Here is a 25,846-nt window from a genome sequence, read left to right as displayed (position 1 = left end):
GAGTGAAGCAATAATCTTCTGGGGACCTAACAATTTGCTTGTTGCATAGCAATGAAATAGAGGAATTATCGATGGACTGTGCAAAGTCCCCCACAGCAGACAGCTGAAGGGGAACTCATGGCCCTCAGAAAGCTTCCTGTAAAAAAGGGGATTTAGGATCCTCAGAGTATGTACATTTTAAAACATGCAAATATGTAAAATTATTGCATACTTTTCCTTCCTTGGGTATCCTAGAGCTACATTATAAAGAGAGATTCCATGGGAAGGAAGGCCAGTGAGGGATATCTGTAAAGACCATGGTTTCCCACTGATGAATAGAGAGGTTGTGTACATAGCCTACTGCTGAACGCACAAGGAGCCTGACCACATTCTCACTTCTACCTAGAGAGTATGGTGTGACTTTGAAGTTAGTGGGATTAGCCTGATGAGTGTAAAGAGAAACAGATCTACTATCAGCCCTTAGAAACTATTGGGTAACATAACAAGAGCAGCTGGACACCAAATGAGTTGTGGAGCACTGGGTTGATATCTCCCACGCAGTTGCTTCATTCATCAAGTATGCCCACTCTGCAAGGCTTCAAGCCTTGAAGAGCACTGATGCCAAGATGATGCCAAGATGAGGTATATAGTTCTTAAACTCTGTTTCTTCTACTCTTAGCACGGAGAAGAGGAGAACGTCCTCTGAGATAAAGGGTGCACAGCGACTGCTGCAGGCTCCTATGCAGTGCAGACAGATGCATAGCAGGAATGTACACATCATGCATCCATTGAGATAACGAAAAAGTCGAGCTTGTTGCACTAGCCCCAGACTTAAAGGAAAGGTTTTTCAGCTCAGTACTTCTCGGGAGGTAGATATTCAGAGGTTTTGCATGAAAAGGAGAAAAGGCACTTCTTCCTACTAGCCAGAAGCTAGATGACCTGAGCGATGACTTTGTCTCAGCTTCCAGATTTGCTTAGCTGCACCCTGAAGTAAACCTTTCTGTGGCTATTCCCTTCCCACAAGTATTGCTTCTTCTGACCTGCCTAAAGGAAAGACAGTTTTGGTTTGTTTTTTTTAAACTCAGATCATCTTGGCGTATATTAATTAGATGACTACTTGCCTCCATGAAAGATGAGTCCTGAAGGACTGTAGTCTGTCAGGAAGAATAAAGTCTGTTAAAACCATGTCTCCAATGCTTTCACCCACAATTTGAAGGCATGCAAGCTCTCTTCCTCTGGGCTGTGGCCAGGGCTGTGTAGTGAAGCAGCCTTTGTAATCCTTGGGCTCGCTTTGAGAGCACTAACCAGAGCCTTAATTAGCTCTGAACGCATGTGTGATGATGTAGACACTAATCTTCAAGTAAGGCTGGACTGCACCATCACCTCATTTCATAGGGATCATTGTCGGATGCTAATCCATTTCAGGTGCTGCCAGCCTGAGTTGGAGTGGAACTGGCATATTGGAGATGAGGCAATTTGCCTATCTGGAGCCATTACGCGTGTGTATATGTATATATACACCTGCATGCACTGAAGAACCTGGAGGCAGCTAAGTACAGGAAGACAGGAAATAATGAGACAGAGTGATACAAAGTGGAAGGGAAAGACAAAGCATCACAGCCAACGGCTCTTCCCTTGCAGGAGGTGCAGTCCTGGACATGGCTTTTTCTTTCCCCTCTCATATTCTTATTTGTTCATCTTTTGTCACGGACTCTGGCCAGGCAATGTTCGGACTGAACAGCTCGTTTCTCCCTGGCTTGCTGTAGCTCCTGCTGGTGCTTCCATCTACTTCCCACTCCCCCGTTGTGCTGGAGTGTGTGGTTAAGAAAGAGGACAGACGACGGGAGATGCAGGAAAACAAGATGCATCGGCTTTGCCTTTGAGTCAGTCAAAGAGCTATTTCTATACCTTACACGCCTCACCCTGGCTTTTATTCTCTCAGATGCCTTTGTTACTCTTATTATTAATGGCCAGCAGAGGCAAATTCTTTTGCTGCTCCATCAATCCCTTTCTCTGCTGTGCCGATCCTCGACAGAAATCTCAGTGCCTCATGTGCGTGTGTGATCTTGAAAAAGATATGGCAGTTCAGTCCCAGCCTTGGGTTTTGTTTAAAAAAGTACAAAGCCTAATACAGATAGAAAAATTTGAATTCAAGTACAAAAAGAGCATCTTATTTATTATGCTGCTGCTTTTAAGTTATGCCAAGGGGATATTGAATATATAGATGGAACTTTTTATTAATGTGTAAGTAAGTATAGAAAAAACAGTGAATGCAATTATGTGTGCTCCAGCACAAAGTTAAGCTGACTAGAAATGGGCTCGTTGACTTTCATCGCCCAAGCAAAGAGAAGTACAGAACTGAAACTCATAGCACCCTTATTGCAAAGTCAGATGGACTGAATCCCTCTCCCAAATCTCTTCATCAAATCCTGACGAGTGTAAACGTTCATGTGCTAAGATCATGGAGATGGATATAATGGTCCTTACAGCACCAATCACTGTAGCAACCATGAATGTGATTTTTTTCTGGAACTGCGGCGAGATTGCCAGCTCTAGCTCTGCAAGTCTCCTATGGTCCAGTCTTTTACCAAGAACAACTTCCAATTCATTGGAGTTCAGAAATGGCTTTTCCTTGAACAGGAGTTTTGACACAATTTCTGCCTCAGTCTCATAGCAGCAAGGGATATGGCAAATGGCTCTTAATCATCAGAGCAAAGAAAAGGAACTAAAGAGCTATGATCCCAATACAAAATAATAGGAAGCAATAATTCAGCAGGTGTGGATTTGGCAGAACATCCTGCAAATGTTTGGATGGGCATGTGTGCAGGCAGGGGACTTCATACATTTGTGAGTATTTTTGTCTGTAAAGCTTTAGGAAAGCCCCTGTTGAGTTTCTGAGACTTAATAGATGGGAGCTCAAGAAGAACATTGGAGGAGGGAGCTTCTTTCCTTTCTAATATCTGTGTAAATAACTCCATGTGCTTTATTGGTCTCAAAGTCTCCACAGTGGGGAAGAGGAGAATCAATAATCGTTTAAAACTTTGTGAATCAATTAGATGAGCAAGACAGGCATGACAGCAGCTTCCCAGCAGAGGCACTGCTCACTGGTTGATTAGGAAGGAGAGCTGGGTAGAGAGAAGGTAGGTGCTGCCACACTTTCATCCATCCTGGAGCACGAGAGGTAACTCGCTATGGCCAAAGGCAACTCTGATGGGGATCAGGCCTTCAAGCATGACAAATGAGGCTGCGTATTGAAATCCTTATTGTTTCAGCCAAGGACTCTAGTAATACAGTGATGCAGTCGCTTTCCAAAGCAGGGGCTGAATCCAAAGTCCAATGGTTCAGGAATCCACCTCTGGTTGTTTTCGTTAGGCTTAGAGAGTCCCCAGCTAGATCTGAAACCAGAAGGAGCGTCACCATGGCACTGCAGGCCAGGATTTGAACTAGTTCACTCTCCTGACATGGCAGCTCTACTGGACCTGAGCTGGAGTTTCCACACAGTGCTAATGCATGGATGCCTTAGGGCCAGCTCACGATTTCTGTGCCTCCTGTTGCCTGGTGCAGACATACATGTTATGTGCTAATGAGGCAGCTGCTTGCCAGCAGCGTGTCCAAACAAAAGTGGACCAGGGTACTGTTTCTTCATTTTGTGCCCAGGCTCTTTTATACTATCATGACAGCATAAGGAAGGTGATAAAATCCCTCTTAAAACGCACCACACAGAGCTGCCTTCTCGCCTGGTGCACAGCGAGGGTTCGACATCGCTCCTGTCCCAGCCCATGCTGTAAAACCCAGGTTGGCGTGAGCTGGGGTGAGTCAGGTTTGGGAGAGCTCAGGGCAGGGAGGAGGTGTACTCTGAGCAAGCAGCACCTCCTTTCCGAAGTGATAGGATCTGGTTTGGAGGGTGCAGTGAAGGGTAGCGTGGATCCTCATGGCCTCAGAAAGCTGTGAGTATGAAATGGCTGAATGCTTACTCCCAGGCTCAGGAGGAGAAAAGGTGGGATCACCTCTTTCTGAATTTTGGGGCCGCCTCACGGCAGGAAGCCAGTGACCTGGGCTAACCGAATAAACCTGGCCGTGTTTGTGGGACTGAATCCCCAGGTAAGAGCGGTGCCTGAACGCAGGGAAGCAAAGACAGCAGCACATAGGCTCCACACCTTCCTCTCACACCACAGAGCAAAACAGCACCAAGGAGCACGGAGGCAGTCAGGAACCAGCCCTGGAGGAGGAGGCCTGGGCGGGCAGGATGAGGAGAAATCTTGGCTTGACTCCTGCCTGCCCCTAGTTACCTGGCACAAGAGGTCCAGGCGGGTGGTCCGTCAGCCCCCCTCCTCTTCCTGACCATCTCTGCAGCCCCAGAGGCGGATAAGTCCCTCTTTGGGGTGAGGGTAGTGACGCCCAGCCCCAGCCTTTGCAGCCCCGACACCAGCGGGCCGTGCTGCACCACCGCTCCCCGCACAGCGCTGCGGGGAGCGATGGGGTGCGGGGAACGATGGGCTGCGGGCAGCAATGCGGGGCTGTCCCACTGGCTGCCCCCACCAGCAGTAAGGAGCTTACGGCCACGGCCGTATTACGTGTGCGTGGTTGCCAGGGAAACTCCGCTGCTGAACTGGGACCAAAGCGGTGGGGGCCGGACCTGGTTTATTCTCTTTGTTTTCCCCCCTTTTTTTGTACTCAGAGCATCAGTTATGACCCTCTTAGAGACAAGGCAGCCAGGTATGGGGCAGTGGGAAATCTGGGGTCTGTGTAATCTAGTCAGATCTCAGCTCTTGGTTTTGTCCCCTTGCTAGAGAGCGCTCCCATTTTAAGTGGGGTTTTTGTTGGGCTTTTTTTCAGTTTTTTCTCTTGAGTAAGAGCATTGCCTATATACTGCTGGGCAAACCGGATAAGGCTGAAGCCTTTTACTGCTCCTTGCCTTAAGGAAAATGGAGGGCACATCTACACAGGCTTTGCTTTCAGCTGCTTGCCTACTTGCACTCTGAGGCAAGCCAGCTCTGATCCAAAGGGTATGTAAGCTATATCATTGCGTTGAAAATTATCTAAACTGGTTAATAAGGCCAGTCTCTAAGAAAAGATTAAGTCCTGGCACAACATTACCTTAAATTGGCTACTTTGCTTCGGCTGCGGTCTGGCCAGTTCAGAGCATGGGCACAGTCAACCTCACTCTGTCCGTAAAGGCTGAGTAGAGCTTGGCAATGCCAGGACTGCAGGTGCCACACGTTAGGACACAGAGCAACTAACAGCCTTGCCCGCAGAAGGTTAATGCTTAGATAAGCAATGCAGAATTTGAGCAAAAGGGAGTATCACTACCTCCTGAGACAGAAGGGGAATGGAAGCCCTCACAGACACACTCTGACCTGTCCACAGCTGGGCCACAGTGAGGGATCTTCAGCTCCTGAGAGGCTCAGAGGGCATTGGATGCAATGCTGAACTTCCAGGGCTTATCTAAATAGACTCTGTGAACCTTTGGAGGTTTGCTCATAATAAGAGACCAAAGGCATACTTGATGAAATGGAAGAGCAGTTAATTTAGAAATGATAAAAAGAAATAGTATTTCACCCTGGATAGTTGATTTGAGAAATTTATTCAATGACATCTTGCCAAATACTGTGACTGGACTTTTTTAAGAGTGCTGGATAGTTTTATGGCTGCTATTGATTAATATGGCTATACCAATGACATCCCATTCAGCTTACAGTCAAAATTCAGTCTTTAGTCTGGAGGGTAAGACAGCCAGAAAAGAAGCCCCAGGCAAACACCATGATGTAATTGAATGGATGAGTAATGGAGCAGTCTGACTTTCCTCTAACTGTTTTGGGCTGGCAAAATTAGGATATTAAGCCATCCTAGTGGGCTGGTCTGAGCTGGGACAGGGGAGGGGAGCTAGGCCTGGGCTGTCCGGATTGCCAGCATGGTATAACATGGCACCCGGTGGGCGGAATCTACCCAGAGGTGACCAGTGGTTTAATCCATCCATGTAAGCTCATCAAACAAGGAAACACACACACACGGAGGTGAAAATGGAAATGCAACAAGCCTGGTGTGATAACTGTTTATCCTGGCAGCTTGCTAACTGCCATTTCCCCTCTGTGGAAAAGTGCTGGCATCCATATGTGATGCTCTGAGAAGCTGGTATGGCATACCATCATATACTAGCCTGCTTTGACCAGTGATTGTGTATAAAATTCACAAATGGTGCACCTTCTCCTTAACCAAACAACTTTTGTGATTTTTCTTTGAATTGTATACATCAGACAATGGCCCTGGTGTGTTTGACTCTTTCATCTTTTTTATTAACTGCATGTGGTATAGAGTGAAACAATCCCAAGATGAAGCTTACAGAATCTAAGGTATCTTGTGTTTCCTCTGTTGCAAAATGCTTAGAATGAATGATTTTTGTAGACCCTTAAGTGGAAAGTGGAAATAACTTAGCTGTTTTCAGCCCTTGAGTCATCTTTAATCAGAGACCTTTTTATTGCAGCTTTCAGAAACTCCTTGGTGCTGGAGCATTTACACAGTTGCCCCTGGGCTAGGGCTCTGCAGCAGATCTGTTTCCACTGCTACAGAGAGATTAATGTCCATGCCATGACTGGGATCTGTGTATATGATGATGCTTATGTGTATAGTTAATGTCATTATACATGTGAATATACACGGTACCGTTTACCAGGGTAACAAAATTGAGCTACAATAGCAACTCTAGATTCCTTATTGCAACTATTCTCAGGAATCACCAGGGATCATGTCTTTCAGAGAAGACCTAGAGAGTCAAAAACCATTCTCCTAATTGCCACAGACCTTCTCTCTTGGCCACTTGTATGCCCTGCCTAGCAGGGACCAGAAGGACAGCAATATGCTCTCCTGTAAAAGGGGGCTCTTACAGCCCTCCACTAATTTATCACAGTCCTGCCTGCCTTTCCATCAGTGGGGACACTGAACTGGGTCCCTCCCTTTCACTCACCCACCAATTTCTGTAATCACTTCTCTATAACCATCATCTCTGAGCTATGTATCCTTCTGTCAAATAAGGCCAGTGTGTTCAGCAGTTATGATAGCAAGGGAGGGAACTGATAAATAATAAGGTTATGTAAACCACGTTTCTGCATCTAACGAATTTGAACTTCCCACTGATGGCACGTTCCCAGGGCAGCTCTGAGGATTTTCACCGAGAACGATCCACTCATCAGTGAATCAGAGCACTAGGAAAGGATTGCAGGAGGTCATCTGCTCCATCTGCTGTGCAAGCCAAAATCAGTAATAACCCAGGGAACCTGTTCTAGTAAGACAGGAAAGTTTCGAAATCCTATTAAATAGTATCAACTAGGCAGAGAGTTATTAAGAAATGACACAGTCCAACGTGCTCCAACCTTACTTTGAGTAGGTTTTGCTGTGAATATGTGTATTTGTGGAAATGTGAGCATGTATGTGTGTGAGAGACGCAGAGACGCTGTTCTGGACGCCAATCCCACCATGGGGACATTGTGCTAGGGCTATAGTGTCACCGTGTTCTCATAGTCCTTACTGCAAGCACTCAAGGAAAGGACTCGCACAGGATGATGCAGCACGTAGTATTAAAAACAGTGTTTTATTGTATTGAGTCGTTGAAAACTAAATAAAAAAATTAAATGTGGGGAAAAAAAACAAACAGGCAGAAGATCCTGACTGCAGGCTCGCCTGAGGCAGTGATGCATTTGTGGTAAGAATAAACAGGAGTAAATGAACACTTAAGCAACAAAGAGCCCGATTTCCTGTCAGATCTGTTATAACAAACAGGACTCAGAAATATAGAAAATTTAATTATAAGACTTTGAACTGTTGCGGCATTTTCCATCATGAACAATAAAGCTCTCAGTGAATCAGGTATCCCACCAGGACTGTGACAAATAGGTACACAGTGGTATCTCAATTTTGAAGAAAAGAAATACATAGGTAGGGAAATTAAGGTCTATGTTTTCCCAGAAGTTATTTGGTGCTTGCTCACTCCTTTTTGCCTCCACAAAATGTGTGGTAGGCAGGGCCAAAGTCTAAACAGGAGGCAACCTGTAGGTCATAGAGGAATTTTGCAAATCAAGACTGTGCTAAAGACACAAACAGCTTTTCTTCTAAATCAGGAAAACGAGAAGAGGGCTTTGGAGAGTGATAGTGGCCTGAGTCGTTAGGATCTTATAGGATGCCCTTTGCAAACTGGAAAGGAAGGGAAGGGCAGACCCTAGTTATTAAATTATGGCTGCAGAGGAAGCTTAATGCAGCAGCAAATGGGGTTAGATATACTGATATTCCCAAAAGCCTGATAAAAAGGGGCTACTCCCAGAGCAGCACAAATTTTATTTCTCCTGCACCTATGCAGAGATAGCAGCCCAGGGCATTTTGCAAAAACATGGCTTATTTCTCCCAATCCGAGAAGCAAACACATGCTCTTGACTTGTTCCTCACTCAAATTCCTTGTGCATAACTTGACGCACTTGGCCCTTGTGGGGTCTAACATTTGGACTGGAGCTAAAGGAACTTGCCACCAGTAGCAAAAATCCGTTCAGGGCCCAGCAACGGGAGGATGATGCACAGAACCAGATTGCATTCAGAGAGGTTGCACAGAGGAAACACAGCATGCTGATCTCCTCACTCTCCAGGTCAGTTATACTATGGCTTGGTGGAAGGTTCTCTAGTTCTTCAAGATGACTGGCCCACTGCAACAATTTTTGGGGATCCTGTGTTCCTCTGCTTTAGGGATGTTCTCAAGTCTGCCCCATGCTGAGAAGCAGTTTTGCTCTGGATAGTAAGATGTTGTTTGTAAGGCAGTAATTGCTTTTGCTTGCCTGGGGAATCCAGAGTGGCTGTTAGGAAGGAACTTGTGAGAAAAGCGCCCCGGGGACCTCTCCTGCCACATCTGAGGTAAATGGTTCGTTAAATGGCAGTGATTGGTTTCAACTGGTGCAGCTGCAGGAGGGCTCCTTGGGGAGCCACCTGCAGCCTTGCCAAGGGCCTGCATCCCGGCTGTGGGGGGGTCAGACCTGGCCTTTGTGCAATATCTGCACGAGCCTGCCCTTGAGGGACAGAAGGCACTGGGCAACTTAGAATTGGTGGCAATAACACTTGGTCACTCTCTAAACCTTGTGCCACCTCCACAAACCCTCTTGCATCCACCTAGGAACTCGCCAGCCACTGTCTCCAAGAAGAGGCTTCACGGTGAGTGCTTTTGCACCTTCAACATGTGCAATCCAGCCTCCTTATCTGAGGGGTTAAATGTGCAGGAGGGGGAGGCAATACTTGTCCCAGCAGCAGTAAACTCAGAGCAGATTTTCTGTGGGAAGCCATCTGTCAGCTGGGGAGTGGTGCGGTGTCAATTGATCGGCTCCACCTCCAGCTCAGCTCAGCAAACCTCAGATCCCTGACCTTGCAGGGTGACAGTGGAGGAGTACTAGGATCTCTGGAGGCTTTGAGATCCTGTAATGGAGCCTCTACTCTTTCAGACTGGGTGAGGGACACCCTGTAGCATCTTGCTGTCTCTTGCAGCAGTTAGCTATGGGGAGCCTGGCCTTGCAGATGGAAGGGCTGCAGGAGAAAGACAAGTTTTTTCCTGTAACCAGGGGATTGTATTTCACGTGGATGATGTGCAATGTAAGGGACTTCTGCTTTGAACTCAACCTATCCCTATCCCAAACTTAAATCTGTCTCCCAGTGGCAATGTTGAACCATGTTTTGGCTGTTCCAAGGTGAAAAAGAGAGGTGGAGAGTGTGAAATTTCTGCAGGAGAAAAATAGGAGCTTGTAATGTTCTGTAAAAACCTTTAATGTCCAGAGGAATAAAATATTCCTTTTTGGTTTTAGATTGTAATGAAGCAATAATGATTCTATGGGGTATATATGTGCAAAAATAGTAAACCCCTCTTAGATCTACCTCTAATTTAAAAGCTTTCACTCTAACACCACAGTGAGGTCAAATTCCTGGTCTGTCTGATAGCCCTGTGCTTCTCTGTCAGTTCAGCTCCTTCTCTTTCTCCCTGACTTACCATCAGTTGTGTTCAAAAATAAGGAGAGGAAGGAAATTGTGGCTCAGGCATTTTTCTTAGTTTGCTTTTTGTCTCCCAAAAGGCACTCGCTGAGATTCCTGTCCAGCTCTATCAGCGATTCTCCTGATTTATTATGAGAGGGACACTTTCTTCTACTTGGTGTCTGTCCTTCCTCCCTTGCCCCTCTCTTTTCTGAGTGCTGAATTGGTTAGGGAATGAAGAACATTTGGCTAGCCCAAGTACTGGGGTGATCAAGTGCCAAGAGACATCTTGGCAAGCCAAAAGCTGGACTGGCTTGCACCTCTTTAACGCTCTCATTTTGAATAGAAGTTGCCTCTTCTTGTTGCTTCTATAATAAAGCAAGCAGTTGCTCAAGAGCAATTATTACATGCACAGCCAAGTGATCTGTGCTGTTTGATTTAAGGAGGGGCGCTTACATTTCTTGGTGGAAAGGAATTGTTTAGCTGGGTTGTGATAAAGATATCTATTTGGTGTATTGATTTTTGATGTTCTGATACACTCTGATTAGTGAGGAGCCCCGAATTTTCTCCCTGAGTCTTTGGGGCTCCATTCACTTCAGCAGTTGGGCTGTGCACTCGTGTGGAACGAACCGTCAGTGGGCACTTTAGCTGGAGCATCTGACCCTGTTTAAAATCACGGGGAGGGCAGTACCTCCTGCACCTTGCTATCACGCCTACTAACTCCTGCGTGTGTGTGCAGCCTTGAAAAACTAGTGGATTTACCACCTCCCATCCCCTATTTGTCACTGAGGAAAGCACCCAGTATTTTTTCAGGCAAGACTTCAAGATGCTGTGTGTCAAATGTTCCCGTAATTCAACAGCCAGGTCCTTCAGATCTTAGACTCCCTGCTAAAAACTGTGGAAATTCACAGTCAATTCAGAGGTTCTTAGCATAAGTATAGAAAAGCTTTTGTTGAATATAATATAAAAATAAATACTAGTCATCAGTGTAGCTGTCTTGCCTTTTCATGTTACAGTAAGGCTGAGTCTTTGCACTCTATCATTCAGTTTGCTACAAGTGGCTTGCAAAGGCACAGTGCAATGAAGGGTATTGGAGATGCTTGTACAGGCTTTCTTCAAACTCTGGCAGATGCCGTGACAGTAGTTTAATCTTTCCTCTGGCTTTCCTGATTTTCTCCATAAACTTCAAAGATAAAAAGTATCTTTTTATTGGAAGAGTGAGTTATTTTCCTGAGCACAGTTCTCGGAGAAGGGGGTGAATTCCACTGATAGAAAGTATGAGCTGTTTGCCACAGATGGAGAGGCTTAGTTGCTGCTCCTGTGTTTTTTAACTTATGTCCAATTTTTTGCTGCCTTCTTTTCCTTTTTGTGTGCATTTATTTTTCCAGTGAGCAAAGAGTATCTCTAAGAGTACTTTCACAAGTGGGTGGTGAGCTGTGTGGAGGAAGTGAACAGAGTTTAATCACCAAACCTCATAGGAGAGGCATGGGGATCTGGGAGCAAGGACTCTTTTGTATGGGACGTGACCCATAGAGAGTTCAGAAAAGAGAAACAAACAGCTTAAGGCTGGATGCAGGATCAGAGCTTTTTTTTCTGGAGTTACTGAGCTATGGCATATTTTGCCAATAGAGAATATGGCTATAGGTAATCAAAACCATAACTAAAGAAGGGATGGATGGATGGAATGGATGGATGGATGGATGGATGATTAACTGGCACCCCTGCTGAAAAACAGCTTTACCTGCCAGGCTGTAGGAGAGAATTTGGTAGAGAGCTGTTCTAAATGTGATTATCTTGAGGTAATGTCTTAAGGCATTTGCACAATGAGTTTCCCCAGGTCTAAAACTCCTTACTACCTTCTTTTGGATCTCTGGTTCAGCTCTTCTGGCTTATTGAAAGAAGGCGGGGCTGCTATCTCATTCCTAAAAGTGGTGATTGGATTTGGAGAACTTTCTTATTGTAACGGGAATCTCTGCAGAGAGATATAATTTAATTCTGCCTTTTTTTTTGTTTGTTTGTGATCTAATCCTACTCTACAGAAGTCAGTGGGAGTTTGCAGTTGTTTTTAAAAGATAGAAGATCAATCCAGAAGCGAGCATATTGGCAAATTCTTTTTCCATTCGTTTCCATCATGAGTTGGGCAAAAGCAGGGATTTGGATTTTACTGGATCTGTCACAGATTGAAAGCTGGTATCTTGTGAAATCCCAGGACAAAAAGGGCTTACACTATGCCATTAGAGAGCTGAGATCTATACAAAACTCCCTTGGAGTCTTGGAGGTTATAAAATGGTACAAGTTCTGATTCTTGCAAAGATGAACTTAGTATGGTAGAAGGAGATGAAAGCAATACCAAGAGAAACATTGAGCTGACATTTCTCTAAAACATGGTATAAACAAAACCCATGATAGTTTAGAATTTTATTTTCTCCATTTTAGTATGTTTTATGTTGTTCTGAGACTGAGCCTTCACGGTTGTAGCACTCTGCTTTGAGAGGAGCTTGCAGTGGAGGTTCTCAGAGCTATTTGTGTCAAATGATTTTGTCTACTCTAGTTGTACTTCAGCCTGGAGACTCAAACTGGAGCGACTGTCCCAAACTAAATCAGTATCAAAGCAGATGTGTGTCCTGTTTATACTACATATAAGGTTATGATAATCCCGGGATTAAAGCTCTTAATTTCTGCAGCCATGGAATATTTTGTACATATTCTCTTTTTCTGCCCTCATGTGCATACCATTTGTTCCCTGTCTGTTAGAATCATGCCTAACATTTGAGACCTTTCAGTAATTTCGGCAACCTGCCTTTAAAAATAAAGTAAGGACAGCTGGTCATAAAAAGGCTTTTACTTCCTTCCCACTTGCATCACTTAAATTTTAAATTTTTAGAAGTTAAAACCCCTTAAGCTCTGGCCAAGACATGAAGTGTAAGATTCTGACTGCGTGCCTCCACCTCCATGCTCAATGGGTTGACTAGGAATGCTGTTTATTTCCTTTGACCTATTCTTGTTTTCTTTTTCTCTCTCTTCCTCTCTTTGACTTCCTATTCTAGGATGAGTCATCCATGTTCTTCCAGTTTGGCCCATCGATAGAACAGCAAGCCTCTGTCATGCTCAACATCATGGAAGAATACGACTGGTACATCTTCTCCATTGTCACTACTTACTTCCCTGGTTACCAGGACTTTGTGAACAAGATCCGCAGTACCATTGAGCACAGCTTTGTGGGTTGGGAACTGGAGGAGGTCCTCCTGTTGGACATGTCCCTGGATGATGGGGACTCAAAGATCCAGAACCAGCTCAAGAAGCTCCAAAGCCCTGTTATCCTCCTCTACTGCACAAAGGAAGAAGCCACCTACATTTTTGAGGTGGCCAACTCTGTGGGTCTGACAGGCTACGGTTACACGTGGATTGTGCCCAGCCTGGTGGCAGGGGATACAGACACAGTGCCATCCGAGTTCCCCACCGGGCTCATCTCTGTCTCATATGATGAATGGGACTACGGTCTTCCTGCCAGAGTGAGGGATGGAATAGCCATAATCACCACGGCTGCTTCTGATATGCTGTCTGAACACAGCTTCATCCCTGAGCCCAAGAGCAGCTGTTACAACACCCAGGAGAAAAGGATTTACCAGTCCAACATGCTCAACAGGTAAGGGAAGGGGCTGGGCCAGCCTTACAAAAGAGGGGTCAGAGAGGACCTCTGAGACAGAATAATTCTGCTAGGGCACGTGGTGCTTCGGGGCAGCAGGCAGTGTTGGCCAGGACCTGGGCAAGGGGAGGCGTGCTGATGGTGGGACTCGCATTGCTGTGTGTCATGAGTGCCAGCACTGTCACGCCCTTAGAAAGCCTCCATACAACATAGGGGCAAGCCAGCATGAGGAAAAGGATCAATGAAGGCATAGTGCAAAAATCTGAGTGTGCTCCTTGATGCACAAAATTTTTATAACAGAGCTGAACTTCTTGGAGTGTCTTTGCATGAATGGGTCTGTAACTCTCAGGTGTGTTCTTGCTGCAAGCAGTGGGGATGTTTGTACCGAAATCTAGAAGGCGCCAGGTTCTGTTCCAGGAAGCAGCAGTATGTGAACGGGTGTCCTTTATAGGTGATGGTTGTGTAACCCACCTGGAATAGTTTCATGGCACCTGCTGTCTGAGGACCAAGTGTCCTTCTGCTGTCCATTAGCCCTGAATTACAGGAGAGAAGGAAGAGCAGAAAGATCTGGAGAACTAGAGCTGCAAAAAGAGTTAGGGTCAACAACTCTGCTCAGCTCCTGCTTTATACTGGGAGCCTTCAAAGCCCTTGGGTGTCTTAAGGATGCAGTTTACTTCAAAGAGGAAGACTTGTGCTATCACCCTGCTCATTGGCACTTTGTTGGCCATCATCTGCTGGGTGTTTTGGGTCCCATTTTCTCTTGTGCATATTATGCAGAGAGCCTAAGCACCTCCATCAGAATGGCAAGTTTTTCTAGGTGGAAAAGGGCATTTAAAAATAGGGAAAACCTATTTGAATAAACATCATCTTTTGATCCAGATTTGGATTTTCTTAAGAAACAGTGCTAAGATGCCTGTTTAAGGTCATAGAGGAAGCCTATGGTGGAACAACCTCTAGAACAGCAGTCTGATTACTAGATCTTCCTTTTTGTCCCAGCTGGAATTTTAGTGTGTCGCTAAGCAACCCAGATAATTAGACATGGGAAGAGCTGGGGGAGGCGGTATCTGCAATTAGCCAGATGCCCCCTGACCTGCTCAGCTGTCATTGTCCAATGTTTTACATATAAAATCCTTGGGTAGGTTGGTCCCTTTGTGATAGGACAAGGGGAATCCAGGCAGTAGCCGTCAGGAGAGATGGCCACACAGAGCTCAGCATCTTTGTTCATTTGTCATGATGAATCATGGAGCAGTGTAAATGTGATGGATTGGTTTGCATGCTGTGATCCCTCACTGTCAAGTGTACTAGGCAGATAGAAGGACTGGTGGACAAGAAAGCAGATTTTGCTTTGCCTGAAAGTTGGGGACTGAGAGAAAAGACTGTTCTTTGATTCATTATATTATCCATAATGCTATCTGCTATTTGTTCTTTGCCTCTATGATCCATTGGCATATTACCAGGTCTTACGGCCTTTACTTCCTCTTCCCCATACTGGCTTTTTGCTGTCTGCAAGCCTTGGAACCATCAAAGGTGCCCAAACCTTTTATCAATTTCCTTCCCAGCTAGGCTTAGGGGTAAGGGGTGTTTTCTGCTGCTCTTTTGAGTCATCCCTGGAATGATTAATCAGGGAAAAAATATTTAATATATACAAAGTTATCAGAAGTAGCACCAAGGCAGGCTGTTCTACCTTTCCAAATGAATAGGGATTTTTGGGGGGAGCTGTATTGTGTCTTTTCAGCAGTTATGTAGAAAACAAAACGTCGTCCCCTGCTATGGGATGCAGTGTTCTGCAGAGACCTCCTGCTAATTAGTTCTGTTGACGTTGTATTAGCCTGTGCGTAACATCATACCCATATAGCTACGCTGCTTCGAGGACGTAACATAATCTCTCTGCATAGCACTTCTTTGCATTGTGTAGAAGTCGCCAGCTCAGAGACTCTTGAGTCTCTAGATATGACAGTACTGTTGTGCAGTGTAGATATGCCCTGAAGCCTGGGCACTCCACATGAAAGCGGTTCTTGTCACTTTTGAAGATATTAGCTTTCTTCTCACCTTCATGGTCTAAATCATGTTGTTCCTTCTCCCTTGTCTGCTTTGGGTACAGCATTCACAGGAATGACTGCAAATACATGTAGATATACCCAGCATAGTTTTGGGTACCGAGATCAGTCTTGCTGAGAAACAGAGTCAATTAGTCCATGCCAAGCTCCGTTCTGCCACTGCCTAGATTGCTGCAGGCACCTGAGCTAGCTCAGAAATAATTACACTGTGTTGCTGTTGCTTCTGTGACCACAGTGCAAATATTTGCTTTGCCTCACACAGCGCTGGCTGTGCTCTGCCAGTCTGGGATTCTGACCCCCCCAAATGTTTCCATCCTGTCTACTTCTGAGTGAGATGGTTAAAAAGTGTGACTTCAGTGAGTTGGGTGCTTGGTTTTCTATTTAAGTGAAATTACTTTTGGGCACCTTTTGATGTATAAAAGCTAGTGGTGTCCGAAATAAGCCATGGCTTTTACAAATCCAAAGGTTCAATAGAAATGTGATCGCTTCAAGCTCAGCCTCACAGCCTGGAGTCTGGGCAGGAGGAAAGGTAGAGGAGAGGGAGAAGTGGAAAGAAGCAGATGTGAAGATACGAGTTCACCTCACTCAACTAAAACCCACAGAGATTAATGGCTGTAGTCTGTGTTCATACCTTCAAGTCCCATTGAACTTGCTGGAATTTACTATGTGCTAAGCTTTAAACCTCTCCTGATATACTTTGTCTATCTGAGGTCTTTAAATCTCTCCTGAAATGCTTTGTCTATCTGGGGTATTACAGATTCTGCAGACCTGGCTGCTTCATACCTTCCCTAACCCTTTCCATCTACTAAGATCCCACAGCACTTGTGCATTGTGCACAGCAGGCAGCAGCAACACCTGCAAGTCTGGGACAAAGTCTAGCTCTCTTTGGACTGGACTGAAGGTTCTAGAAAACTAATTTTAGTCCTGCCCTGGACCCGGCAATACTATATTCAGCCATCTGCAACTTACAGTTCCCCCTCCACATGCCTACACAGAATAGAGAAATGTATGTACGTGGGCTTGATGTCTGGGGAGACTGCAAAGTGTATGTGACCTCAGATAATACATCACCATGTAGCCGGTGTTTCAGAAACTCTTGAAGCTAATCCAAAGTGGTCCAATTTGCTTCAAATCCATAGCTGGGAGCCAGCGCGATAAAGGAATTTTCCCATTTTATTCTTTGGAGAGTGACACATCCAAGTAAAAAAAATGTGTAATTTAGTTCAGTTGGGGCACATTATATACTAAGACTGTGAATTAGTCATTTCCCAAGATCTGCCTTTGAACTCTGACCATTTCTTACTTTTTTCTTTCTGAAAGTGCAGTAGTTCTGAATGCAGCTAAAATCAAATGGTCTTGCTTAATGTGGTCTCAGTTGGTGGTTGATCTGGGTGTATAATGGAGTAAGGAGGAAATGAACTGAATGTTGCTCAGATTTAGAAAGAAAGCTCAGTTTCTCCATGTCTTTCCTCCTTCTTACGTTGACACTCTTGTTCGTTTTTGCAAGTGCTTGTGCAAACAAAATCTTGTTTGAAGTATGGCTGCAAGCACGAAAAGAAACAAGACAGACTGTTATCTAAATGCCATTTCTTGCCAATGTAGGTGTTTGGTCTGCATCTTCTCGTATTAATAATGGTCTCATAGCAACTGTTTCTTGTCTGTCTTGAAACAGATTCTCCTTTGTGTTAGGCTGGAACTGCAGAAGTATGATCACGACCTTTGAACGTTGCAGATTTTGTCCTAGAAATGAGCCCTCTGGTGAGATAACTCCACTAACTAGTAGGAAAATCATACTTTAAGAAAGGTTTGTTCTACAAGAATTGTTAATTTTCTCTTTGAATGATTCTTGAGGAAGTTTTCCTCTAGTGACGGATTTATCTCAATTTATGCTGATAATAGGCTTAGGTGATCATTTGGAGTCCAAATATCCAAATGCTGTTTTCCAGTTCAATTACAGTCTTTTATTCTTTGTTTTGTTTCTAATAATTACCTGTTCATTTATTCCTTCATTGTCCCAGAAAAAAAATCTTATTTGGAATATTCCAGTCTACCAAGTTTATAGTTATCTCAATGGCTGGTTTTCTCCTGGGCATCCAGCAAACCACTGTGCTCCCTGCTCCCTTCTACTGGATGAGAAGATTACAGAGGCTGGGAAGGAGTTTCTAACAGGGTTTTCCTCTGGAGAGATGATCAGATGTGGAGTTCTTCCCTCTTGGCCCTTCCAAGGTGCATTACTAACCTTCTAGGCATTCTGCAAAGCTCATTCTCCCTTCACCGTGGCTGCTGAGGAGTGAGTGGGCAGAGGTGGATGTGTTTATAGGCAGCCTTCTGCTTAGTTCGTTATTTTAATTGATGGGACAGATTTCCTTGAGCTTGGGATTGGTACTTCTCATTACATTTTAGAAATGGGAAGAAATAACTAAATGACAGGAGCATTCTTGGGAGTGGAATTCAGGGATGAGTCATGAGAAAAGAATATGATTTCTGGCACATACTTGGGGAATAGAAGCTCAGCCGTTTTGTATGGGTATTCACAGTCGTTGGGCTACAGAAGCTGTGTTTTTATTATAGCCTTCAATGAGACCTGGGTTCTTCCCACTGGTTGTCATTGCTGCTTGTGAATGCTGGGCCATAACCACTAGTTTGTTGTTGTAGGGTTACTAATGAGTTCTCCACTGATTGGCTTTAATAGTCTCTCATTTAACACCAGGCTGCACACACCAGATTTCATTTTAATAAAAAGTGCAGTGAAGCATTTGCTTTGGAATGAAAATACAAATATGGAATTATACTGCCTTTGCAAAGAAATACATTAAGAGGGGAACAAAGGTAGGTTCAATTCTGCACCTCAGATTCCTCAAATATGAAAACAGCTGGCAAGATAATTCAGTGCATTGTGTGGACATGATACTTCCACTTTGGGGAAAATACTAACTTTCATCTGGAGCTTTCCATGCCAATCAGTTAAGACATGCAAAAAAGCCCTTGATGAATGCTTGGAAACTATTTTCCCTGGAACATGCAGGGCAAACTCTGTTCTCACATGGCCACATTCCCTTAGTGGAAACTAGGAATTGCTGGGGCTTAGACAGCTGAACAGTGAGTCAGAGAGCAGAGAAAGTATTTGCAATAGGACTGTACAAATATATTGCTTCCCTGGAGACTCAAGACCATAGGGCCTATACGTATCCTTGGAAAGGTGCAGTGCCCCTTCAGGGTTTTGTGCCACCTTGATACCCGGGAGCAGCACCATGCCCATGGCATCCTGGACCTGCTTTCCCAGGTCAGTGCCAAGGACAGTGCAGCAGCACCTTCCCTTGTTTCCCGGGCCTCCCCCAACACATCCTCCTGCTCTTTCCTCTCCAGTCAAGGCAGCTATCGCCTGCCACGTCGGACACAGGGATCATCATATGTCGTTTGCAGGTACTGCCATGGAGCCACTCTGCGTTGTCTCCCAACCAAGTGAGCCACACACCTTCACACAGCGCAGCAAGGGAGTTGAGAGCAGGAACGGAGACAGGACCATTTGTGTCGCCCTTTCTCCATTCGTAGGACTGTCGAGTTAAGCTCGTGCTAAGAGACAGGAGCACTGGCCAGCACTGAGGTCTCACTGGCTTCGGTGGGGCCGCATCTACCTGCTTGGCAGCTGGCTGGGAAACCCTGCTCCAGCCCTTAAACCCCAGCGCTGCTCCAGTGGTGGGAGGCGTGGTGCTGGGACTGGCTTCTTAACTCCGGGGAGGAGGGGAGAGAAGGTATAAATGGCATGTTCCCATGGATGCAGAAATTGCCCTTTTCAGAAACTTGGAGGGTGAGGGAGCATATGTAACTTTTGACCTTTTTGAGCCTTTAAGCCGGTGTCTTGTTAGCAGCTCGTTATGTTCCTGCTGGTTGGTGTGTCCGGCTGCTGTCAGGCTGGTGCTAGCTAGCAGCACGTGGCATGAGCGCTGCTGACGGATTAGAGATCCCTGCTGCTGAAATCTGCTTGTTCCTGTCACCGCTCCAGCAGCAGCTGGAGGCCGGGGCTGGCCCGCACCTCCCGCCTCCGTCGGGGTCTCTCTGCCTCCCCGCGTCCCGTGTTGTACATCACCTCACTCTCTGCTGCTTGCATACTGCCATCACTTTCTTTTTTTTCCCTCCCCGTCTTGCATTTCCTGTTGCGTTTCATTTGCCCTGTGCGCCTTGCTCCCTGTCGTGGTGGCTCAATGCTAGCGAAAGGGGCTGGCTTGTTACCCTGGGGCTACCGGTTAGTCACACCGCCTGGCCAGGAGATGAGCAGTGGGTGGGGGGAGCATTTATCCATGTGCCACCACATGCCATCTCTGGGGCAGTGTTGGCTTCCTCTCACTGCTTTTTTTCTGTCCCCTGGAGGGGGATGCTGAGGGCAGCTTTGTAACGTGTTCTTGACCCAAACCTCTCCCATACGGGTGGGCTGCGAAGGGTGCCCAATGCAGAAGGGCACGGCCTGTGCCTGGCTGTCCTCCTTGCTTTGCCCAGCCCTTAAGCAGTGCTGCTTGGGCAGTGGGAGGCACGGCTGCCTTGCAGGGGAAGGTCTAACATCAAACCAACTCGGCATGCCAGTAGGGTACTGCAGACCCCTGGCTTCTCAAAGGAGTATATGATGGGGAGACAGCAAAAATGTTTGTTCCTCAGCAGGCGCCACAGGGCGCCTTGGTCCTGCAGAGCAGGGCTTTGTCTGAGGGGGAGAGAGGCGCTTGTTGGACAGCTGGATTTTTCATCCTTTTTGTAATTAAAATAGGATGGGAGGGTTCAAGTGAAGTGATGGGTTTTTGGCAAGGGTTATCTTTTGATTAGAGGACAGACCCTTTCATAAAGGCCTCCAAAATCCACCAGCTGGGAATGAATTTTGGTATGCGCCATCAGTTTCCAGATGGGAAAATGTCCATGTTCTGCTTCCAGCCCTCTGAGACATCTCCTGCTCCGCAGCCAAGTCCAATTAGTGCTAATACCGTGGCAACTTCACTTGCTGGTGACAATATGCTTTAACTTGTGCATTCAGGCTCTCTCTGCTTTTCATGAAAAGCGAATCAAAATCCTTCCTCTGTGGTGGAGCTGAAGGAAGCAGAGTGAAACCGCAAACCCAGCTCTGGCTATGGTTTAGCGTCAGCTACAGTGGCATCTTCCCCCGATCACAAAATGCAGTTGGGGTCCTGTGGGCTTTAAAGTGCCCCAGGGAATTTGAAAACCTGCTTTAGCAGATCAGCGGAGGGAAGGTGAGAAATAGCCTCTTTCCTTCAGGGACTGGCTTGATGGGGCTGTGGATATTTTCTGACTTGCACACCTGCAAATCGATGGTTAGCCATATGTGGTTTCATCACTAGAGCCTGTAAAGAACACGTGCATTTTTTTTCTTTCTGACAGAAACGTGGTGTTTTTTTTTTTTTCCCCTCCCCTCAGACTTAATGTTCTTACTATCTTTCAAGTTTTTAAAAATAGGAACTGCCGCGTTGCTATGGCTCCCTGTGCAACTCTGGAGCAGCTTTCTCTTCTCTTCTCTTCTCTTCTCTTTGATGCAATTTGGGTTTGTGGTTTGACAAGACACCAGCCCAGCTCGCCGCCTAGTGGCTTCCTCCCCGGGGAGGGGGGGGACGGCGACAGCGTTCACTGTTAACAGAAATTCATGAATAAAAGGAAAAAAAAAAATAAGATGGCCTTTCTTGGCAGAGAGTCGAGGCATTAACCCTGGCGCATCCAGGACGAGATTTATTTGTTACGTTCTGCAGTCTTAACACCATTCCTGCGGTTTAACTTTTGATGGGATATTCTTTTCCCTTTTCAGTCCTACACCCGTGTGTGATGGAGCTGAGCCCTGTCAAACAGCTGGTCTGCTCCCTTCCAGAGGTACCTGCCGTTCAGTGGTCTTTGCCGTACATGCTTCATCTAAGGAAGCATCGTGCACGTTTCAAGCTAAGCTCGTGGTTAAGTGCTTTGCTGAATTGAGGCTTAGAGCACTCCTGACTCGATACTGCTCATGAAATTCCTCTCAAAATCATTGCTTTAAGGGTGTACTCGAGTCTTGCATCTAAATTTTGGGAAAATGTGGATCTGCATGTCTATGGGGCAGCTGAATACTTATCTCGAAGGGACCAAACCAAACTGTGGCTTTGAACACCTGTTACCTGTGCAGAATCCAGACCTCCCTCTGCAGCTCACAGACCTCTCCACTGGCTTGTTTTCAAGTAGCTACAATTTTTAAAGTATGTTTGTTTCATCTTGCAAATTTTATTTTCATTTTCAGTCCAAAGGTGAACATTTTGGAAAAATCTGAGCAAAAAACCCTGTTCATCCAATTTTGAGTTACGAGAGTGTGAAATTAATGCATTTGTTCTGCTTTCAAATAATTATCCAGCAGCGGGGTTTCTGTTGGTGTGGACAAATAACTCAAAGCTAGCTTCACTTCAAACTTCAAAAGTCGGTTTGCAGTGTTGGGCAAGGGATTCCTGCTTTGTTAAGGTTAGAAAATTTGATTTTGAATTAAATATGAATATTTGAAGGCAGTGTATGTTACCTTAGTGTCATTTTTTTTGTATTGTACATTCACTATGCACTATATTTCTTGATGTATTTGAATGAAAGCTAATCTAGAAATGTGGTATTTAAAATGCTTAAATGTGAGCAAAATGGTAACAAAGAAAATAGAAATGGCAGAGACCTGTCAGCTTGTCCAGTCCACTACCTGCTCTATCATTCCTGCAGCGTATTCTCTCCTGATTTAAGTAATAAAAATGTCCCTACTCAAGCCTGCAAGCACCTTAATATAAAATGAATATTAAAATCTAACCATAGTGCCCTTGAAATGATCAATCAGACTGAATGCTGCCAGCTGTCTTCCCACAAAGAAAGCTCTTTTCCACCCCTGTGGAGAGATTTCTGAGCTTGCTGTATCACACTGAACAGGTCTCCACACCTGTCTTGATTGAGTAAAGATTGTAAGGTGATTAGAGCTCCCCTCTACAATAACACACCATGAGAAATGCTTGAAAAACAGATTTTGTGAACTTAGAGTTGGTCTTTGTTGAGGCTCTGGCGAGATGGCAGGTAATCAGATGAAGGGTTCACCCACTGATGGTGTGGCCAGGGTGGAAGAGAACTGCCACACGGCTGAAAACCTGTGAATCTCTGTGGCCTGGCAGTGGTTAAAAACGCACAAATGCTGACTCGACGCTGACTTTTTTTCTGTTTTTTGAAGCTGTATTAGAATGAGATGGAAATGAGTTTTCAGTGTCTTGCCCGGCATTCTTTCCTGTATTATTAGTGTCACAAATGAAATCATTTTTCAGCAAGATGGCTACCTCCAGTAGCAGTGTCAGCATCTTACATTTATTTATGACAGGCTGTAGTATCTTTTATCTGCAATTCCAAAGCACTTTACAAAGTAGAAAGGGATGGCTTAATTCACCGCTAAAATTCAGCCATCTATGGGGTGAAATAGAGCAACTGTTTAACAGCACATAGTATGAAGCGGAGATGAATGCCGCACCTCACTGGAGCTGCACGAGGAATTTCAGCTGGCAGAATGAAATTGCTAGAGGTGGATTTTCGCCAAGACATTGGGGATGTTTAATAAGTGCAAGAGATTAGCAGCAGTGCCACACATGCCTCTTGTGTGCCTGTGTGAAGCAGGCAGCCAGCAGTTCCAGAAGTGGTTTCAGGAAGGAGGTTGGCAGCTTTTCCAGCGTGCAGACTTCACCAGCAGATGATACCTGCTTTCAGAGACCTCCTTCATCACAAGCCCATGACATGTTTTGGGCAGATGTACCTTGATTCTGCACTGATTATCTGCTTATTTCTCCTGGAAACTCAGCCCTGGGCAGAGGGAGATGTCCAACAAAGCCACTGTGTCCTTCCCGCTGGGTATAGACAAATGATAAAGGTCAGGGGAGGAAAAGGGTCAACTGCAATGAAGCTTTGGGAGGATGCATCTATAGGTAATAGATGCCATAAATAAAAGATGGTCCCCCCCAAAGGATGTGTTTTGTCGCTTTCTTCCCCTTTAAAATAATGCATCACTGGCAGATTAAGCCCTGTGAGTGACATGAGGTACCTCAAACACAGACTGCTGCAAGAAATGCTTTCCACCCTCTTCTCAAAGATGCTGACGCTGCCCTTCTGCATCTGAGTGGTGACGTGTGGCATGGTGAGAGCTTAGAAGAACTGGTGCTTAAGCCATGACGAAATGCTCTCCAGCATCACCAAGGGACTGTGAAGACTTTGAGGTGCAAAGTACAGACGCTTACAGCCTCTGAATAAATCTGAACATCTAGCACCTGCTCTTCAGTATGCCTAGTATGTATTTGTGTCAAATAGCTGTTCTGGGGGGGAGCGTGGGATGCTGGGCTTTCCAGCATTTGACTTGCCCAGATCCACGAGGTGCAACAGGACCGACCTTTCAGGATTCTGCTGCCCTCATCTCAGTTTCCTTTTCCTTCTCTTTCCTTGCAGGCATGTAGTTGAGGTGCTGGGGAAGCTCTACTTGCAGATCTATTTTGGTTTTAATGTAGCTGTGAGGAGGAGGAGGTCTTGCTTTTTGTCAACGTGAGACTACTGGTCAGATGAAACAAGTACCTTGGAGATGGTGCCAAGTCACAGTTTCTCTGATGGCAGTGGAAAGATGCTAGTTCTCGGAAAGGCCCCAGTTTGACTGGCTAGAGTGAGAAGTTTACTTAATTTACTGATTTGTATTTTTTTCTCCAAGCAGTTTTTCATGGAAAGCTCAAGTTTGAATTGATGAAGGCACGAGCTTAGCAATGCTGTGAAATTGATTTGGGATAGTTCATTATAGTTCCATGAAATTGCTTAACAAGAAAGTTTGACAGAGCGAGGGAGCCAAATGAGAAGAGCATGGCACTCCCGACAGTGGGTGGCACTGGAAGTACCATGTGAGCCCGTATGGAGGGTATGCAATCATTCAGGGGTAGGATTAGCCACAGGGGAGTGGAGAGCTGCTCAGGTGAGAGGCATCCACCACCTTCCATTGGGGATCAGGCTGGTTTGCGCTGTTACTGGTTGCCTCCCTTTTTGCTACCCACTTCTGGATCCTCACAAAGCCCGGAGAAGGGATCCTACGTCTTGGTGCTCAGCTGCGGCAGCTCTGAAACCTTTGTCGCAGCCATCAGTTGGCAGCATGGAAGCAGGTCCCCGGAGAAGGGCGCTGACAGAAAGGCGATGAAGGAACATGGGGAAGCGGTGCAGAAGGAAGAGCACTTGGGGAAATAAAAAGCACCACTGGGCTTGGTTTTATAGTACTCGCTGTGAAGGGCGTGCAAGCTACCGCCGAGCTCGGCACACAGCCAGTTACCCAAGTGGGAGGGCTGTGGGTGGCACTGACCTTTATTCCTCCGTGTGGTTCGTAGCTTACCTTTTCAGTTGCCACAGGTCAGAGCAGCAGTGCTGAAAGCCGGAGAGCTGCACGGATGCTATGACCTTGGCTTTGGCCATTCTGCTGAATCCGGGCAGTGGGGACTCCTACACCAGCGAATTCCCGCAGCCTTCTGTTGTCGCCTGAGAAGTCAAGGGAAAGCAGCCATATAAATTTGTCATATTTGTGACAGAGGCTCATGCTGGAAGTTTTTTTAAGTCTCAGAAAAGAAAGCTGTGTGGTAGCACCTGGGGTCTCATTTGGAGATGGCTGAGTGAGAAATGGTCCTCGGTCCTTCTCCCCTCACCATTATAGAAGAAAAGAGATGTGGGGCTGGTCAAGGAGACAAATGCTGTTGTGCCTGTGGCTATTTACTTAATAGTTATGCCTCTGGGAAAGTGTTGCAGAAGACCACGAGCCCTCAGCACTCAGGGTGTTGAGGGTGCTCTCAGTACAGCAGTGCTCTGGTGTGGTGCCAGGGAGCCGGTTTGGTACCACCAGGAAGCTGTGGAACAAGTTCTTCTGCGGTGGCACATGCTGGTGGGACTGTGAAAGATAGCAATAAACTGAGGGAGGTCTGTTTTACAGCAATGGCTCTCTGGTAACAGCTCACACCTTTACTGATGTAGACCTATGCCAAAAAGCTTGTTTTCCTAGTCAAATCCTTACGTCTCTTGGTTTTGCAGTGATGTTTGCTGTGTATTTCACCACTAAAGATGCTGTTTCATTATGTTCCTTCTTCAGGCCAGGAATACTTTTTTTGCCCTCTTGTTTTGTTAGCAGGCATGAGAGTGGTGGGCT

General features: G+C 45.7%; 1 protein-coding gene across 1 annotated transcript in view; it reads left to right on the top strand.

Annotated features, from left to right (window-relative positions):
- GRIN2B (glutamate ionotropic receptor NMDA type subunit 2B) overlaps window positions 1–25,846 on the top strand; it is a 203,962-nt gene that overhangs the window by 73,694 nt on the left and 104,422 nt on the right. The window contains exon 3 of the mRNA XM_075153102.1: window positions 13,014–13,612. Within this exon, the coding sequence (XP_075009203.1) occupies window positions 13,014–13,612 (599 nt within the window). The remainder of the gene's footprint in view (window positions 1–13,013; window positions 13,613–25,846) is intronic.

Source organism: Calonectris borealis, chromosome 1, assembly GCF_964195595.1.
Source record: "Calonectris borealis chromosome 1, bCalBor7.hap1.2, whole genome shotgun sequence".
NCBI lineage: Eukaryota > Metazoa > Chordata > Aves > Procellariiformes > Procellariidae > Calonectris > Calonectris borealis.
The sequence above is the reverse complement of the archived record's forward strand: the minus strand, read 5'-3'. Positions and strand labels throughout refer to the sequence as shown.